At 38.7% G+C, this 18,092-nt stretch overlaps 1 protein-coding gene across 2 annotated transcripts in view; it reads right to left on the bottom strand.

Annotated features, from left to right (window-relative positions):
• Window positions 1–15,671, bottom strand: part of SCG3 (secretogranin III) — a 32,560-nt gene extending 16,889 nt beyond the window's left edge. Inside the window, exons 1-9 of one of the 2 annotated variants that reach the window (XM_036116627.2) lie at window positions 15,228–15,671; window positions 14,490–14,542; window positions 13,943–13,988; window positions 13,633–13,878; window positions 9,152–9,294; window positions 7,905–8,054; window positions 5,443–5,620; window positions 2,632–2,748; window positions 99–182 (exon numbers count right to left, since the gene is read on the bottom strand). In XM_036116627.2, coding sequence (XP_035972520.1) covers window positions 99–182; window positions 2,632–2,748; window positions 5,443–5,620; window positions 7,905–8,054; window positions 9,152–9,294; window positions 13,633–13,878; window positions 13,943–13,988; window positions 14,490–14,542; window positions 15,228–15,318 — 1,108 coding nt within the window. In that variant the 5' untranslated portion in view covers window positions 15,319–15,671. The remainder of the gene's footprint in view (window positions 1–98; window positions 183–2,631; window positions 2,749–5,442; window positions 5,621–7,904; window positions 8,055–9,151; window positions 9,295–13,632; window positions 13,879–13,942; window positions 13,989–14,489; window positions 14,543–15,227) is intronic. The other variant, XM_036116628.2, reaches the window with a different exon arrangement.
• Window positions 15,672–18,092: the final 2,421 nt, after the last annotated feature.

Below are 18,092 nucleotides of genomic sequence, written 5' to 3' on the forward strand. Positions count from 1 at the left end.
TAAAACTTTTGAAATCTATAATTGTTGATCAATGTTTATTGAACTCATGCAAAGGGTGATTGTGCTAAAAGGTAGAAAAATAGTGAAATAAATCATACCTGGGAAAAGTTTGCTTTTATTGTCAGTAACATTTTTTTCTAGCTTGTTCTTGGTCTGAAGAGCAATAGTTTCATCCAAGTTTTCTGGAGGGAGGAGGGGAAGAAATACGAAATATAATTTTATTTCTTGAAAGATGATATCAAACTTCTACTAAAACTGTTTAAACATCAACAGAAATATCACAAAGCAATTCCACAATATTAACACTGTGATTAAGATGCTTTGACATGGATCTTATTTCTAGGAATCTACTATTCTATACTATTTGGGATCCTTAACTCAGCCTCCTACTCAGTTAATTACAGAAGTCTCTTCCATTTCTCTGGGGCCACTGCTAGAACATGTCTGGGGTTGAAGCCTTTAATGGACACCTGTGGTTTTGGCTTCCTCAACACTTTCTGGTAACTACACCTTGATTTTCCTTTAGAAAACCCAGACCATTCCCATTCTCAGCACATTTGGCTCAGGCGGGGCCTAATAATCCTGGCCTAGCTCCTCAGGGTCTCCACCGCCCTGAGCTGAGTGATTGGTTCAAAGAGGAGCCTGTGATGCAAGCCAGGACCATGAGATTCAATGCTAGGGCCACTGGGGAAAGAGGATCTTTTCCTGCTAGGATTGCTGTACTGTGAGGATGGAGATTGCCAGCCATCTTTTTCCCATAATGGAGCAGCTTATCTGGAATGAATCAACACATGGAAAGTCAGTGCTGGGACTATTGGTGGACTTTACAAACCTAACCAACATCAGACTACCCCTGCTCCTGGACTCCTCAGTTACATGAGGCAATGAATTCCCTTTCCACTACTATCCTGGATAGCACAGCTATGAACAGTCATGGAAATACCTACCTTGCACCTAAGCCTTGTGGCATTTCTAATCTAGTTCCATTGGATAAATGACTTAAGTGTGGAATTTGAGTCACAGGGTATTGGTATGAAACAGTGATTGATCTGAAACAATGCCTTTGATCTACTGTTGAGTAAAGTAGGCCACAAAGCATTATGTATAATGTGAGCCCATTTTTTGTTAAACAAGGTAAAACAAAGAACCAACCAAGGTATATATGTGTGTATATATCTGGAAGGATATAAACCAGAATATCGCCTGGGTGCCAGTATTATGAGTGATTTTTTTTTAATTCTTCTTTTTCTTTTTTTTTTTTTTTTTTAAGATTTTATTCATTTATTTGACAGAGAGTGAGCACAAGCAGGTAGAGCAGTAGGCAGAGGGAGAAGCAGGCTCCCTGCTGAGCAGGGAGCCCGATGCAGGGCTCGATCCCAGGACCTGGGGATCATGACCTGAGCCGGAGGCAGACGCTTAGCCAACTGAGCCACCCAGGTGCCCTTTTTTACTTCTTTTATAACATCATTTTGCATTGACTGATTTTTAAAAATGCATATGCTCTTTTGTAATCAGAAAAAAAAAACAGTAAAATTATTTTCATGTGGAAAAAAATGGAGTTCATAGAGAGTAATTCTGGATTATTCTATCCTATGAGATTTTCTCTTCTGTCTAATTCTTCCTCCTCTGTTAGAGATCAGAGTAAGGGGCCATGAGGTCATCTTGCTCAAAGGACATCAGGGATAAATGGTATTTGTTGATTAACTAAACCAAGCAGAAAAACCAAAGGCTTTTTTTTTTTTTTTTAAACAACCTACATGCAGAGACAATGTTCAAGCTTATCTACAAAGTTCAAGGAATCAAAGGTCTGCAAACTTTTTCGGTAAAGGGCCAGATAGTAAATACTCTGTGGACCATCTGTGGTCTGTGTTGTAACTACTGACCTCTGCCGATGTAGCACAAGATCAGCCACAGACAGCAGGAAGCAGGTGCGTGCGGCTGTGCCAATAGAACTTCAGGTATGGACACTGCCACGTGAATTTTACATACTCTGCTTCTGCCACAAAACACCATTCTCCTTTTGATTTCCTTCAACCATTTAAGAATGTAAAAGCAATTCTTAGCTTATGTGCTATACAAAAATAGGCAATGGGCCAGATTTGGTCCATGGGCAGTAGTTTGCCAGCCCCATCATTGATCACAAAGTCCTTTATTTTAGAGATGCCGAGATGAAGGCCAAGCAAGGTGAGTGCCTTCCCCCACGGGACGGAGTTGTCTGTGGCCGACCTGGACCAGGGGGCATCACTTTGGGCTGCTCAGTCCAGGGCTCTTTCCTTCCCACCACACACACCTCACTGGTTAAAATCAACTCTTTTAGTCCTGACCACCCAAACACAATTGGAAAAAAAAAGGGGGGGGCTCAAATTTTAATAAATTTGTCTCCATGGAGATATTTAGAAAATGTTAATAAGACAAAATGTAATAAATGTGAAATGTTTGTACTCAAGCTATATCTATAAAAAGTTGAAAACTTCTGGTAAATTTTATTTTATGCATTATCAAGCTGGTCAATTCCGGTTACTCAGATCCATCATAAATGATCAAATTTGTGAGGTAATTATTGCCAAGTCCCTTATTCACTTTGGACAATGAAAACTATTACAGTAAAAACAAAACAGATAGGACTCTCACCAAGGTAGGAAACGCCTTCTTCTGGAGATATTGTGCCATACTTTACCATCATCTTCACAAAGTCAATCAACGTTTTCATGATAGTAATCAGTGTTTCTTTCTCTTTTGCCTCTTTTTCTATATAAAAGGACAAAATAATTTTTTAAAAAAACTAGTGGAGTATAGCTTCCTCTTTCAGTGTCAATTTATGAAGTAGGCATCTTATCGAAATATTTCTCCCCACATTTATAGCTGAAACCACATATATTTAATTTACAGAAAGCCTAAGACTTGATTCAGAATACAAGATAATGTACAGGTATACTGAACTTTTCCAGAAATGGGCAATCAATTATAACTTCTCCAAAAAGATTAATCTAAAATATTTTATTAATAGAGTAGATGATAAAGAGACAGTTTGCAACCTGAGGTAATATGAACTCAAAAAGAAAGACGATTTGTGACCCAACAATTTTTCTTTACTCAAGCTGTATGTTTTTGAGGGTAAGAATGACCTGTTTTCACTAATCAAACTTAATATTTGAAAATAAAAACACACATGTATCTTTATTTTTTATAACATAAGGTTGATTTTTAATAGTAGTATATATTGCTTTCTAAACTTTTTTTATTTGAAAGAATATACACATATAGTAAAAATATTCCAACAGTACATAAGTAAATAATAGTGAAAATAACATTTTTTTCCTACCCCCCAACTCCTACTCCCTATAGGTAACCACTATTAACAGTTTCTTGGGGGGCACCTGGGTGGCTCAGTTGGTTAAGTGTCTGCCTTCGGCTCAGGTCATGATCTTAGGGTCCTGGGATTGAGCCCCACATTGGGCTCCCTGCTCAGCGGAGACCCTACTTCTCCCTCTCCCTCTGCCTGCTGCTCTGCCTACTTGTGCTCTCTATCTCTCTGTCAAATAAATAAATAAAATCTTAAAAAAAACAACAACAGTTTCTTGGGAACTCTTCATAATTGGCATACTGTTCTGCATCTTGATGGAAGAGGATGGCTAATGATTCTATAGTCATTCAGTATATATATCTATTCTAAAATAAAAAAAAAATCTATTTCCATTTTTGAAGAAAGGTGCTAGAGGAGAGCCCATTTTCCCTATTCTTTTAGCTTTTTAGCTACCATTAAGGATTTCTTCCAAATACTCCTAGCCTCCCCGCCCCCGCAATCTTTGCATCCTTCCTACAGATGAGGTTGGGAGGCAATGGCCATTAGTCTTCTTTCTTGACTGATAGGGATTTGGACTCTTTCTTCTTTTTGCTCCCCTGGAACAGTGGAAGGCAGGGACCTGAGACAAGCGCCAGCTCTGTAGAATCCAATGATCCTTGGTATTGGCTGTTCCAAGAACTAGACTGAGGACAGGGAGTGAGCAAGCCCAGTGTTGGATCTCACACTAAGCTGCATTCTACAACCCTTACAACGCAGTCTTTATCAGTATCAGAAATATTTTGGTTTTCCACCCGTTTTATTATTTCTCAGTTGGTTCAGACCTTGGGTGAGAAAGATGGGTATTGTCAAAGACCTTAGTGTAAGGATTTAAATTAAAATTCTATAAAAATAAAGGAAATTAAGAATAGGGTCAAGGAAACTGAAAGATAAAAACAAATAAAATAAAAAAAGTTCCATACAGTGGAATCTTTCAAATATCATGAAAGTCCCAAAGTTGGGAGAGAAGAAAGATGAGAGAGGAAATGGGGAAGAGATCCTGGAAAAGCGCCTGTAAATAACTTCAGCCATCACATTATTTGTTCAAGGTCATATCTGTGTAGGTATTTGGTATCCTGCTGATGTTCTTCCCTGACAAGAAGTGACTCACCAAGATGACAAAAGTTCTGAGCTGGGCATTTGCCATTCAATGGGGCAAGATGGCTGAGAATGGACCCTCAAGACATACCAGCCCTGCAGACACCAGCGGAGGGGCTGGTGCCATCTGGCCAATGTCTGGAATTGAAGGACAATGGATGTTCCCTAGAAATGAAAGCTCACTCTAAGGTCACTTCTTGGGGAAATATTTATTACAAATGTTCAATCCGGGGCTGAATCTTTGACCAGGGAGAGGAAAAGCCATAAAGCAGTGCAGAGCATCTGTCTGGACAATAACAACAAAAGAAAATTTGCCCATTATAATCTTCCTTGAATATTAATCAAAACTAAACATGAATTGAAATCTTCAGCTAACCTATTTTGGTGTACATGTAAGAGAAAAGGCACATCAAGGACTTTGTTTTTAAAAAACAAATCATTTTCCAAGTGTGTTTTGGGCTCCTGACCTGCTGTGGTCCAATGTTTAGTTCATTTGAACTCATTTCAAGACCGAAGCTGAAAATGTCTAAAAAGCAAAAACCTGAATTATTTTTAAAAGGATAAGTTATGTTATACACACTGTTCCTACTACAAGAGGAAAATGAATACAGCCTTTAAAAAAAAAAAAAAGGATTTGCAATAAGATTTGAGGCTGAGCAAGTCAGACAGGGACATTGATTTCTCTCTTCATCTGCACAGGGCTCACCTCAATGTCCCAAACACCACACATGTCCAGTAACTGTTTGTTGAACAAATAAATGAACGCTCTGTTAACAAGAAGATTAAACTACCCAGAAGCTCCACCTTTCCTGATTATCCTTTCCTAAATATTTTCATGACGAGTATTCTTCTTTTGAAAAAATTGACATGAACTCTTTTCCCCGAGGCCAAAATATATGTCATTGAAGACTGCATTTAGAAACTGAAAACAGGAAGAAAAACCCCACCCGTGTATTTCCTGGAATTACTGTTTCTATTCCACATGGTCAGAAAACAGTGTTTACCTGAATCAATACTTTTCAGTAGTGCGTAGAAGTTTGGGAAATATTGGAGTTCCTCAAAGTTGTCTTCATTGTAGATTTTAGTTCTCCTTTCCAAGCCATTTGTCAAGGTTAAGGTATTAGATACTGTTTCATCATTTTGTCCATTAGTAAAACCATCTTGAATTGCTGCCATTGGAGTCTCCATTGGGGGAAAAAATTAACAGTTTGTTAGAACTAATTATGCTGCAGCTTGATTCTTTCCTCTGTGGTGCCCTTGAATGTGAAGTGCAAGAATACCTCCTCCTTTGCAAGCTCCTGCAGGATCAAACCCTTTTCCAGGCAAGTGGGCATGTAGCCACATGGAAGGGTCACTGGGGCTAAGAGACATATGCTTCACCTAAGGACCCTGGCTCTTGTTCCTAGAGAATAGTCAGGGAATTTCTAGGTTCCTCCTTGGCCAAGTTCCCCTCTGTCAGTTCTCATGAGTGTCTCCTCATAGAAATGCCTTTCACCAAGGAGGGGAGCTTTGAAGTCATAGAATTGACAACAGGATACAGGAAAGCCTAGCAGAACAGTTACACCTTGGGGACTTCTCAGTGAAATTTTAAGGACTATCTGGAAAAGTACACAGGACTCTTTCTCCCAGACCTGATCCATTTCTAGTGTTCTACATCTTAGTTATGGATGGATAGATCCATTGTCCATTCAGTGGACTAGACAGAAATTTAAGAGCCTTTCTTGTCTCTTCCTCTTCATTTCCTTCATCAGTAGCCTTCCTTGTTGGCCCTACTTTCAAAATCTGTCCCAAATTTGTACATTTCTCTCTTTCTCCATTACCTGGCTCTAGTCCAGATACTTTCATCTCTAACCTTCTAACTGGTACATCAACTACTTCTAATCTATTCCCAACACTGCATTTTCCATGTTGTAGCCAGAGTTATCTTTTTAAAAATATGATCATGTAACTCCTTTGCTTAAAATCGTCCAGTGTTTTCCCATTGGTCCTACAATAAAGATCAGAACCTAAGGCCTTACCTGGTCTGCCCTGGGTCCACATCCTCAGGCTCATCTCTCATTTCTCTCTCTGTGAGCCAGCCACCCTGCCCTTGTTGGAGCTACTGGGATATTCCACACATTCTTCTCTACATACTGCCTCTCATATTCACAAGTTAACTCCTATTCAGCCTTCAGTTTTGGCTCAACTCACTTCCTCAGGGAAGCCGTCCCTGGGCCTAATTCCAGAATAGGTTCCTTTTTAACGAGGTCTCATAGAACCATGTTTCTTTCCTCAGAGTACTTAAGGCAGTTGTAGTTAAAATAGATGACTATTTGAAAACCATCTACTTCTTCCATTAGACCTTAAGCTTCATGAGAGCAGGGATTCTATCTTTTTGTGAACAGGTCAAGCATATGGATGTTTTCGAGATGGGTGAATAAGGAGTACAAAATGGGAGTGAAAGATCAGGAAAATACAGTAGCTATGTCACTTTCAGTTCGGATGGTTAGCTTGAGTGAATGTCATGAGTTCTTTGATAAATCAAGAATGTTTTGGGTAGATCTTTAAAATCTGTTTAAAAAAATGAAAGCTGGTGGAGATGGGAAGTAGGGAGACCAAAGGGGAGCTGTTATGCTATCTTGGAAAAAAACAGAACAATAGGCCTATACACTCTTTTTCCTTGTATTTGGGATACAATGTTGGAGGGGTGAGGAGCCATGGGGTCTGGATGCTCTGGTGGAGAAAACAGGAGAGGTGGAGAGATTGATATTTTCTTATATCCCTCTGTGGTCAGCTCCGTCTAGAGTTTTAAAGGGAATTCAGAGGGGAGAAAAATTTTAGTAGCTTGGCGGATGCCAAAGAAAAGATGAAGAGGCACAGAGTCCAGGAAGGGGAAGGAAGGATGAATGACTAGTAAAGGATGGTTCCAGGCCTCTGAACCAATGAGAAGAGGAAAGAGCAGGTGGAAGAGCTCAGGATATAACAGAGAGGCGACGAGCTCTGGGGAACACAGGCTGGTGTGGCAGAGGATCAAATCAACCCGAGTTTCTTTTTTTGGGTTCTGGAGGCAGATGATGACATTCTGTGAACAGAAGTTATATACTGAAAGAGCTGTGAAATATTTGGTTCCAGTCCACTGACATTATACAAGCAGTTGTATGTGGAATGGTTATAACATTTCCACCTAACATTATGGGTTAATTTACTGTGAAGTTTAAGATGTAACCTTTACTGTGTAATATAATATAACCTGTATCTTCATTTTCAACATAGAGTTGGCTTATATCTTTTAACTTACTGGTATTTTGTGAGGATATATTCTAAGTGGGTTAAACGTGTCACATACTCCAAATCTTCTTTGGCACCAAGATATTAATTATATACAGATTGCATTAATTATATACAAATACAAGTAGACACAGACACATACCCATGCACATGCATATACACACACCCATAACATGCATATGAATTCACATATACATACCACTTTCTCTGGTATTTTTCCGGCCTGACTCTCAGTCATGCTTGTCGGTTTATTGGGTTCCTCCTCATAAGTGTTGGCTTCCTTTGAGATCAATTTTTGTAAAACCTCTGCTACTTCATCTTCTAGTGTGTGCGCCTGGCTTTCTGTGATCTGTTATAAGGAATGAAAACATATATAACTGGTATTCTCATACTTGTGATTAAAAAATTTAGACTAAACTCTGTAGTTGAATACATTTTTAAGAAGATGAGAGATGAGAGAATCTTTTGGTCCCTCTTTCTAGATAACCCTTTTTTATGCCTCTATTATTTGCTGGCCATTCTAGTGTCTGTCCCAGAATTCCTGGGAAAAAGTACTTTTGGACTGTACAGGTAATCAGGCCTGTCTTTTGGAATCCATGGAACACTTATTTTGAGAAATATCTTGAGGGTTATTTCTCTCTCTTTTTTAAAGATTTTATTTATTTATTTATTTGAGAGAGAGAGAGGGCACGAGCAGGGGGGAGAGAGAGAAGCAGGCTCCCTGCCAAGCGGGGAACCTGACGTGAGGCTCGATCCCGGGAAACTGGGATCATGACCTGAGCCCAAGGCAGACACTCAACCAACTGAGCCACCCAGGTGCCCCTAAAGGGTTATTTCTCAAGCCTCCGCTGCAGGTCATGGCCAGGAAACCTCTGAAACAGGCAAATTTAGCTCCCTACTAAAGCCTGACAGGGCTGTACAAGGGCTGGGAGCCAGGCTGAGGGATGATCCAATTAAATCGCTTAGTTTCCCAAACGTTGTATGTCTTTGCTCCTGTTACTCTCTTCTCACACCGCACGTATTTTTACTGCTGCTCATTAAATCCTAACCATCCTTTTAAGCTGACTTCAAACACCTTCTCTGAAGCTCTTCCTTATTGCCCAACTGTACATAACCCATCCTCTGGCATGCTGAACTGCTTTTATGGTTCTGATGCAGCTTGCATTGTGGGCATGTGTATATTTGTGTAGTTCCTTTGGTAGACTGTAAGTTCCTAGAAGAATGTTGTCTTATTTGTCCTCAAAACCTACAGTGCCTAACATAAACTAGAGTTTATAAATAAATAAAAATACAATAACATATGCATGTTATTGTATTTTTATTACATAAAAATGTATAAACTAGAGGTATTATAAACATTTGGCTACAACTTGGATCATGTGGCTTGGATTCTTAGCAAATTCCAAACTGTACTAAGAAATGGGTTTATTCTCATGCAGGACTTACGAGGCCAAGATTCAGCAGTTTAGAAACAATCTTATCAAATACTCCTCTGTCATTTTCCTCATAAATCCTGGTAGCAATTTTTTGAACGATGTCTTCAGCAGTTAAAGGAGTTCCATCTAGTTGATGAAGGCCATCTGGATCATCTAGACAGAGTAATCACAATTCCACATCATAGTTATCAGAGGTCATGTGTCATATTATATTTATAATCTGTACCTTGCTCATCTACACTCAGATATGTTTGGAATGCATTTATGGTGTTGCTTGGTCCACATAAGCCCTTGGTTTGAAATAAAATTTTACTTTAAAGGTGAGATGCTAAGATGGTAATGGAAATTCTGAAAACTTCTTATGTGATTGTAAGAGAAAGGAAGATCTGAAGACAACACAAAAGGCCTCTCCATTTTTTATTCTCACTAATAATACAAACAAGGTTGTATTTTAAAATTTAACAGTGGGCCATATTTATGTAATATGCCATATTGTCCAAAACATAATTTGATATTCCATTTCCATACAAGGAGTAGACTCATAATATCTGCATGTGTATTTCTTCTGCTGGCAAATTCCTGGGCTGAGAGTGGGGAACCTGCCTCACACCCAGAATCAGAGAAGGTGTACTGAAGATTTTATGATTTATCTGGAATAAATACTTACTTCTAACTGAACGTGTGTCAGAACTCCTTTACGGAAGACAGCTTAATGTGATAAGCCCCTTTCTCTAGAGAGTAGGGAACTTATTTTATATGTCTGAAATTCAAACTTTTAAAACAAGACAACAGATTTGTACAAAGCAATATGTAAATCTATGTAAATCTCTGCAGAGATGCTTGCAAATATGCATCCTTGGCTTTCCTGGGAATACATTTGGCAGCACTACTTTAGAGTAAAGCAAGAGCCCATCGGGAAGGAAAGGCACAGTAGGGTTGTTGACAAAGAAGCATTGCACCATGTCCAAGACAACTCTCAGGAATCAGTTGGTCTTTTCTAACCTACACCATATCAAGCAATATATTAATATGTGCAAATTTACAAGGCAGATTGGAAAGATCAGAATTTTAGCCCATGTTGCCTCTTGTTATCTATAAATCCTTAGCCCACTGTAAAGGGAGATAATAGGATTATCTGTTTCATGGGATTATTATGAAGCTCAGATGGAATAAGATGTAAATGCATGTTTTAAGTTGTAAATTACTATATGAAAGCTAATGTACAGTATTATATGAAAACTAAAAAATTATTTATAGTGGGTTTGTACCAACTGCAATTATCTTCTAGAGAAAATGGAAATTGAGTCTCTGATCAAATTCTGCCTAAATAATTCTGATCATATTTACTCAAAGAAAGAAGAGCCTGGTATTTCTATTTTTATTCTGTCCTTTTCTTCCATGACTTTGAGGATTCAAACAAGAAATTTCTCTCACAACCTTTCTTCCAGAATCTATACAAGCTGAAGATACATGCTGCCTTAGGCAGAACATTTTCTTGTTGTTTGAAAAGAAGCTTAGGAAACTGAATAGGGTGATTATACATGGAGGACTAGAAGCTTCCTGATAATATATTATTGCTGAGCTGTCGACCAATGCATTAGCTATGAGCCCTTTGAGCCCTGTGTATCAGAGTGACTAATAAACAGAAAACACCCTAAGGAGAAAAAAACCCCATAAAACCAGTTCTCCTCCTGACTGACTGAAAATTGGGTTCTTCATCCATTTTTTTCAGGAGCAGAGACTCAACTGTTATTTAGGTCTGAGTCTTCCATTTGTGGGTTGCTAGACAGACTCTCGGGAATATGTGGAGCAGAAAACTACCTAAGGTCTATGCAGAGGTGGAAAAATTTATTTCCCTTCCCGCTTAATCCCTCAGGATCTGAAGAAAAGAAAGAGTACTGGTTGCCTGCTGGTGCTGGAAAATAACTGAGATGACTGTTTTTCAGTTCATTTACTTCATAACAGGGAGAACATAAGCAATATTTGGAAGAAACAGCGTTTTTGTTCTGCTGCACTGCTGCATTCTCTTGAGCCAGGAGCTCAGGCCTCCCCTAGCAGACCTTTGCTAGATGGGGTTGATAGTTGACCACTTGGGCATTGCTCTTTACCTTCCACTGATTTTCCCTGGCTTCTCTAAAATGGGACAGAATTACTCAGTGACTTCTGTACTGCTCACGAAAGCGTATTTTACCCTCCTATATATACCCTCAGAGGGAAGCCAAACATGAGTTCAACATCCATAACTTTTTTAAAGCAACTACAACATTGTAAGTGGATGTAAAAGGACCATCTTCCAAGACACAATCTTCTCAGTTATTTTTTAAATCCTTGGCATCTATTTATGGCAACTGACACTCATTCGTCCAACACATTTTTTATTAAAGTCTTAATATGGGCCAGAACAGGAAACAGACTGATAAATAGTTTAGGTGTGATACCTAACTACACAGAGCTTATTGTCTAGTTCATAGTCTGACACATAGTAATTGTTCAATGAATATTTGTTTGGTGAATGCACACAGGAGCCCCAAAGCACTACTTCATAAAAGACACTTGGAAAAATCCTGAATCACATATACTGTAGAAAACACAGGAAAGGAGACCTGATGGGCCCTACAAGACCATCTGGAGGTTTCCTAAATGTGTAAAAGTACCCTGCAGAAGTTTTGCTCCCTCACTCTCCCTTCTAGGATGTAAGTCTGCCTGCCTCTGAGGTTTCAGTTAACTTGGTGGTCCCAAACCCACCTGGTTCCAGGATTTCCAAGGTATGAGAGGAGACCAGTAATTCACTCATAGACCATTCTCTCCAAAAGTCTTCTCTGTAGTCTCAAGTGGACTTGAAATGACTCCTAGGCTAAGCCTAGAGCCATCAGGGCTAGGACTTGATAGTTCTGAACCCATTTGGGATGGTAATAAAACATTGAACAATTTAAAAATAAGTTACTCAGGTTAGTGGTCAGATCACAAACAGATCTATGCCTCTACCTGCACATACAACCAGTTTGACCAAAAAAAAAAAAAAAAAAGTAGCCAAACAAACATTCGACTATTTTTTAAAATTTTATTAAATCAAATGGTCGGTTCAGTCAAAGTAGTTGAAATTGTTTTGTATGCAGCTATACCCGGTGCCTATCTATTTCTAGTCCAAATATTTTAGGTTAAAAAGAATTCAAAGAAACACATTTCTATGAGTAGTATACAATATGAAATGTTTCAAAATATAAACCATCTCCCCTACCCCATTCATATACAACACACTTATTAATTTTCCTCAGGCTGTGATATCCAATGAAAGTCATATTTAATTGGTAGTTGTTTTCTGGCAGAGATAACCAGCCTAATTCTCTTGTGGCCACGGAGCAGAATAAGAACATTAAAGAAAATTTGTAGTCACTCTTAAGCAGTGGTCCTCAGCACAGAAAACACACTCTCCTCCTCGATGCTCAGATACAATAGTTCATTTATTCCCTGGTGTATTATTTGCTCATTCATTCCTCATCCATCTACTCATGCAGTGAATTCATAAGCATTCAGACACTGGGTGTACAATGTTTCTGTTCTAGTGAAGTTTTCAGGTTAGTTAAGGAGAAAGACATAAATCATAAGTAGTCACACTTAGGAATGTAAAATTACAAATTACATTAAGTGTCATGAATGAAAGGAACAGGTTTCTATCGGATCATGTGTGCTGGATGAACACAGGAATCTGTCCTTCCAGGACTATGGAAGCCACATTAAAGAGTTGGGTTTTTATCCCAAGAGAAATAAGAATCTACTAATGGGTTTTATGCAAGAGTGACAAGTTCATACTTGTGTGTTGAAAAGATCACTCTGGCTGCTCTGAGTTGGAAAAGGGCAGAGTGGATGCTGGAAGATTCATTAGGAGATTTTGCTGTAGTTCAAGTGAGACATGATTAGAGTTTGGACAAGGATGTTGGTGATCGAGGATAGAGAAAAAAACTATTTTATATACAGGTAATATATATATATTTCAGAGAAGGAGAAGTGTGGGCTAGTGTTACAAGACATCAGGGTATAGATGGTAATTAAGAGTCATGGAAAGGTTAGAATGACCCACGGAGACGGATATGACTAGGAAAAGAATACTGAAAAGAAAGTAATGGATATTTCAGCTTTTGTGAGGAGTATTTTATTGATTTCATTACTTGAGAATTATGATAGTTTCTTTGTACTAATAGTTAAAAAAATTGGAATGTTAAAATGAATTCAATCGCATAAAATATAGATGGCAGATTTAAATTGTTTTCAAAGCATCAGTAAAGGAACCTTAAAATGAGAAAATAAAATCTGGGCTTCTGTGAAGCTGAGCCCTCACAGAAATATTTGGGCTTTGTTTTAATTTTGGTCCTGACTAATAAAGGACTAAGAATATACAAAGGCTATTTTTAAAACATAGGACTTTCTCTTAACCCACTGGGGAGACTCCAAGTTAGAGAAAATAGGAATCAAAAGTTCTTTTTCCTCATTTACCTTGAAATTTATGATTCAGTCCACTCTTAGTAGAATCATAATCATCAATCAGTCTTCGATTCTTGGTTGAATCAACATCTTCCACATTCAATTTATTATCATGTGGGGAGCTTCTAATGGATTGTCTTTCTTTCTCAATTTTTTCCTTTTCTGTTATTGCCTTTAGCAGGTTCAAGTTATCAACAAAGGAATAATTGCTTTCACCTGGCTTGTTTTCTGGAAGAAAAGCCCCCAAGCCCAACACATCTATTTCAGTTAAGATTTTCATAACCTTTTTTAAAAAAATTATATCAACATAATTTCTTTTTACCTGGAGGGTATGTTTTTTTAATCTTGTCTGCTTCTGCTTCAGCAATCTGGGAAGTAAATCGGAGGTAGACCTGGTTTTAAATCATTGCTCCACCACTTACCAAATATGACAGCTAAATGATTTAATCTCTGTGGGATTTAGTTTTCTTATTTGTAAAAATATAGATAATTCTATTTCAAAGCATTGCCATAAAGATTAAATGAGATAAAATAAAGGGCAGATGGTCTACAAATATTAATTCCCTTCTCCTGTAATATTGGGGAAAGATAAATCTGATAAATTAAGCAGTCTTAAAATAGAGTGGATGTGATGTTGGGCTTACTGGGTTATTATATAGTCATTTCTATGTATTATACAGAATTCTATGTATATAACTGTTAACACATACAATTTCCCAAACTGTATTTTCCACCTAATTTCTGTCAATTTATTATTAAGTTCCTGAAGTTTGTGAATTCAAAATGGCTAAAATGTCACAGCATAATTACATTAAATATAATAACTAAAGTAAAATGACATAACATTTATAATTTTACTTTTGACCTACCTGTTCATTCAAAGGTCTTTCTGCACTTAATTCTCTATTATGTAGGGGTTTGTCTAGAATAACCAAACACAAATATAAATTTAATTATGCAGTGGAAAGACACAATATGTCTCTTACTACATAAAATCTCCAAAAAAGAAAAACAAATATTAGGAGAAATTTTTGGGGGTAACTGTGAAACAAAAATATGTATTAACAAAGATAATCAAGATTATACAATAACAATGATTATCAACGTCGCTTTTCTTATTATCCTTGTGTACTTCCTGAGTTAATAGAATCACGCTTTTATTTTTCTGCCCAGAAATCTAACATTTAGTTCTAACACTTCTCTTACCAGCTGTTTCCAGCTAGATAGAGCATAATTTGGATTATGGATTCCTGGCACATTAAAAGCTCTTTTATCATCTGCACATATTAAGAATAAAATATCTGAGAAAGGTTGTAAGACAACTAGAAAAAAAATATGCCACTTTTTAAGGCGGAAAACCACCCCCCTCGCCAGTTTCAAAATAAGATATTTCAAAACAACCCATGTTATTACTCTATCATTCAAAAAGTGTGGGGGGAAAAATCCGTCTTCCTGTCTCTAAATTCGAACTGATTTCTCTGTCAATAAGCACGGATACGACCTGATCAGAAAAGAGGCACAGGTGATTTACAGTTCACGGGATTCTGCCAAGCTTTACCTCTTCGTGGTGAAATAAAAGGGAGGTGGGAAGAAAAGTGCCCACGTACCTTGACTGCCTCCCGGCTTGGGGAAAGCTTGGATTGGGCTGCTTTGGAGCACCAACACCAGAATCCAAGTGCCGGTCCAAAGGAACCCCATTCTTCCACGCTTGGCTTCAGAAACAGCCCGGCGCCGGGCTCCCAGAGCTGTGGCTTTTGTTATGAATGAAAAGGAGGAGTAAAAACAGGAAGAGCCAGGAGGGCGGGTGAGGGGAGGGAGAGTGGCAGGGATCCAGCGGCCGGTGGAACTCCGCGCGGCTACCGGGTAAAGGGATTAGAAAGGCTCCGGGCGCTCGGAAGTCAGGTCTTCAGGTGGAGGAGAGCGCTGTCCGCCCCGTGGGTGCTGAAGTTCCTGTGACGCGAAGCCGGCCTCGGGTCGGCTAGGGCGTAGCCTTACTCTCTCTCCCTCCTTGAGAGGAAGTGAGGAAGGAAGCGCATGCTCCCTGAGAGTCAGAGGCGGGAAGGGATGGCGTCAGCGACTCCAATGCTACTCCAATCCCCCGAGAATGCAAGAGGGGAGGGGCGACTGGCAGGCTAGCGTATTTTCTGTGCCGCAGTCCTACGGGTGCTCCTGCGCTCAGGGTCACCTGGATTGCTATAAACGTGGACGTCGCTGTCGTAACTTCCCAACCAAACGTTACCTCAAGGACCAAATGCCTTCCCTGCTCTTGCACCTGTTAAGGAGAGCTACATAACCTTGTGTGAAGGTTTCTGTCTTGGGATAGTTCTGGGATATCTGCTCCAGAATCCCTTCTTTCCACTCCAACCCCTGTCCCCAAAAGGTAGATATAATTCTTAGATCCTTAGAAAAGTCCTGCCTTTGTGATTTGGGTTGACATATAAAACGTCCGTCGTCCCTCAGTGCTCTTATTTCTGTCTTAGCTCTATGCAGTCTTTTGAATTGGGAAATTCAAGGAACGTTCTTTCAAGTAGATTGCTGCTACACATTCTCACTCTCCTAGATACTGAAGCAGAACTAAAAAAATTATTACCTGTTCCCCCAAGCATGGATGTCCTCATCAGTCTGGGGTAAGTAAGCATCAAGGGCCAGTTTCATTGTAAAATTCCCCCTTCCCCACTAAGGGGAAAGCTCCCTCTTCATCACCACCAGCACCACAAAGCAAACAAACAAACAAACAAACAAACAAACCTGCATTCCGGTAAAATTCTTCCCCGGGATTCAATTATGCCTAAGGGCCTGGCTGTTCCAGAGGTCTTTGAAGAGAGGGGATAGTCACAAAAAGCATTTACATCATAACTAGGTCAGGAGGTGCTTCCTATGTTCTGAGAATATTCCCCGAAGCCTAACATTATTGCATAAAAGGAGTTATCAAAGACTTTTAAATGATGAATACAAGCAACAGTAATGTGAGCAGGATGCTGAGTAAGCTCTTTAGTTTCTGATTTTTAAACAGAGCTTGGAATCTTTCCTTTGGACTGTGGCATTCTGGGAACCAATCTGAATAATGACCAAATAGAAGGATTCAGCACAATCAGGCCTTTGATTTCTGCTCCCTTGCTTTTCAAGGAGCAAGTTAGTCATTCAAGTACCTAAAAACAAACAAACAAACAAGCTAACAAACAAATCTCCCTTGTTCTGAAGGTTTTTGGGTTTGGAAGTCACTCAAATACTTCCCTTAAGAACCTGAAGAGTACTCTCATTCTAACAGCTATTTCAAAACAAATAGTTGTTTCTTGGTAGTGATAACATTGCATTATTATCCCAGTATACTAGTATACTGCATTTAAAAAATCGGCACAATTTAAGATCCCAGCTGAGTGAAGGGTAAATTTCCTTAGGTTCCTCTTCTTTAAAACAGAGATGACGGGCTCTGTTTACCTCATAATGTTATTGTGGGGATCAAATGGTACATATTTTGATCAAGTCATTTTGATGCCAAGAATAATTTGACACAGCCTAAAAAAATAAGTCATGAAATGTTTTCAGCACTTAAGAAATATTACCAAATATTATGTGAAATAGCCATTTGCCAATACTGATACTCACTTACCTGATTCCTCTGTCTCACACTATTTTTAAAAATCATTTTCCGCTATTTTTTTTTTATTGAAATACAGTTGACACACAATGTAACATTAGTTTCAGGTGTACAACATAGTAATTTGACAACTCTATACATTATGCTATTCTCACCACAAGTGTAGTTACCATTTGTCACCATATAACACTATCACAATACCATTGATTATATTCCCTATGCTGTGCCTTTCAACCTAGTGACTTATTCATTTCATAACAAGAAGCCTGTACCTCCCATTCCCCTTCACCCATTCAGCCTCACTCTTTTATTTTACCTGTTTCTGACTCACCTCTCTGCTCCATATGTGTTTGCAGTTGAGAGAGGCTCAGGATAGAATGAAGGTAAGGGATGGCTACTGAGCACATTGCATTGCTTGCCAAAATTTTTTTAAAAAGGTGTTTGACCTTCCTCTGCCATTTGGACTCCGAGTGACTATGTTAAATGGACACCGAATCTAAGAACATGTTATGTTTCTGATCAAATGAGCTGTGGAACACTGAGTAAACTGGAAGGCATGAATTAGTTTACATTCCTCAGTCTTATGGATGTTTCTGCTGGACACAGTGTAGGTCTGAATGGAGTGATCCTAAGTTTCATTTATTCATTTAGCAGATGTTTATCAAGCACTTGAAATGTAGCAGGTATTGAGATAATTGCTGGGTATACAAAGATAAAAAAGATGGCCACTGCTAGTCTTATAGCCTAATAAAGAGAAAGGACTGTGATTATAACAACAATAAATACAACTATTTACTGAGTAGTTTTCATGTCCTACACAGTGATCTCATTTAAATATAAGTGAACAAATAAACACAAAAGTGTGTTATGTTAT

The sequence above is a fragment of the Halichoerus grypus genome, chromosome 8 (genome assembly GCF_964656455.1).
Source record: "Halichoerus grypus chromosome 8, mHalGry1.hap1.1, whole genome shotgun sequence".
Classification (NCBI taxonomy): domain Eukaryota; kingdom Metazoa; phylum Chordata; class Mammalia; order Carnivora; family Phocidae; genus Halichoerus; species Halichoerus grypus.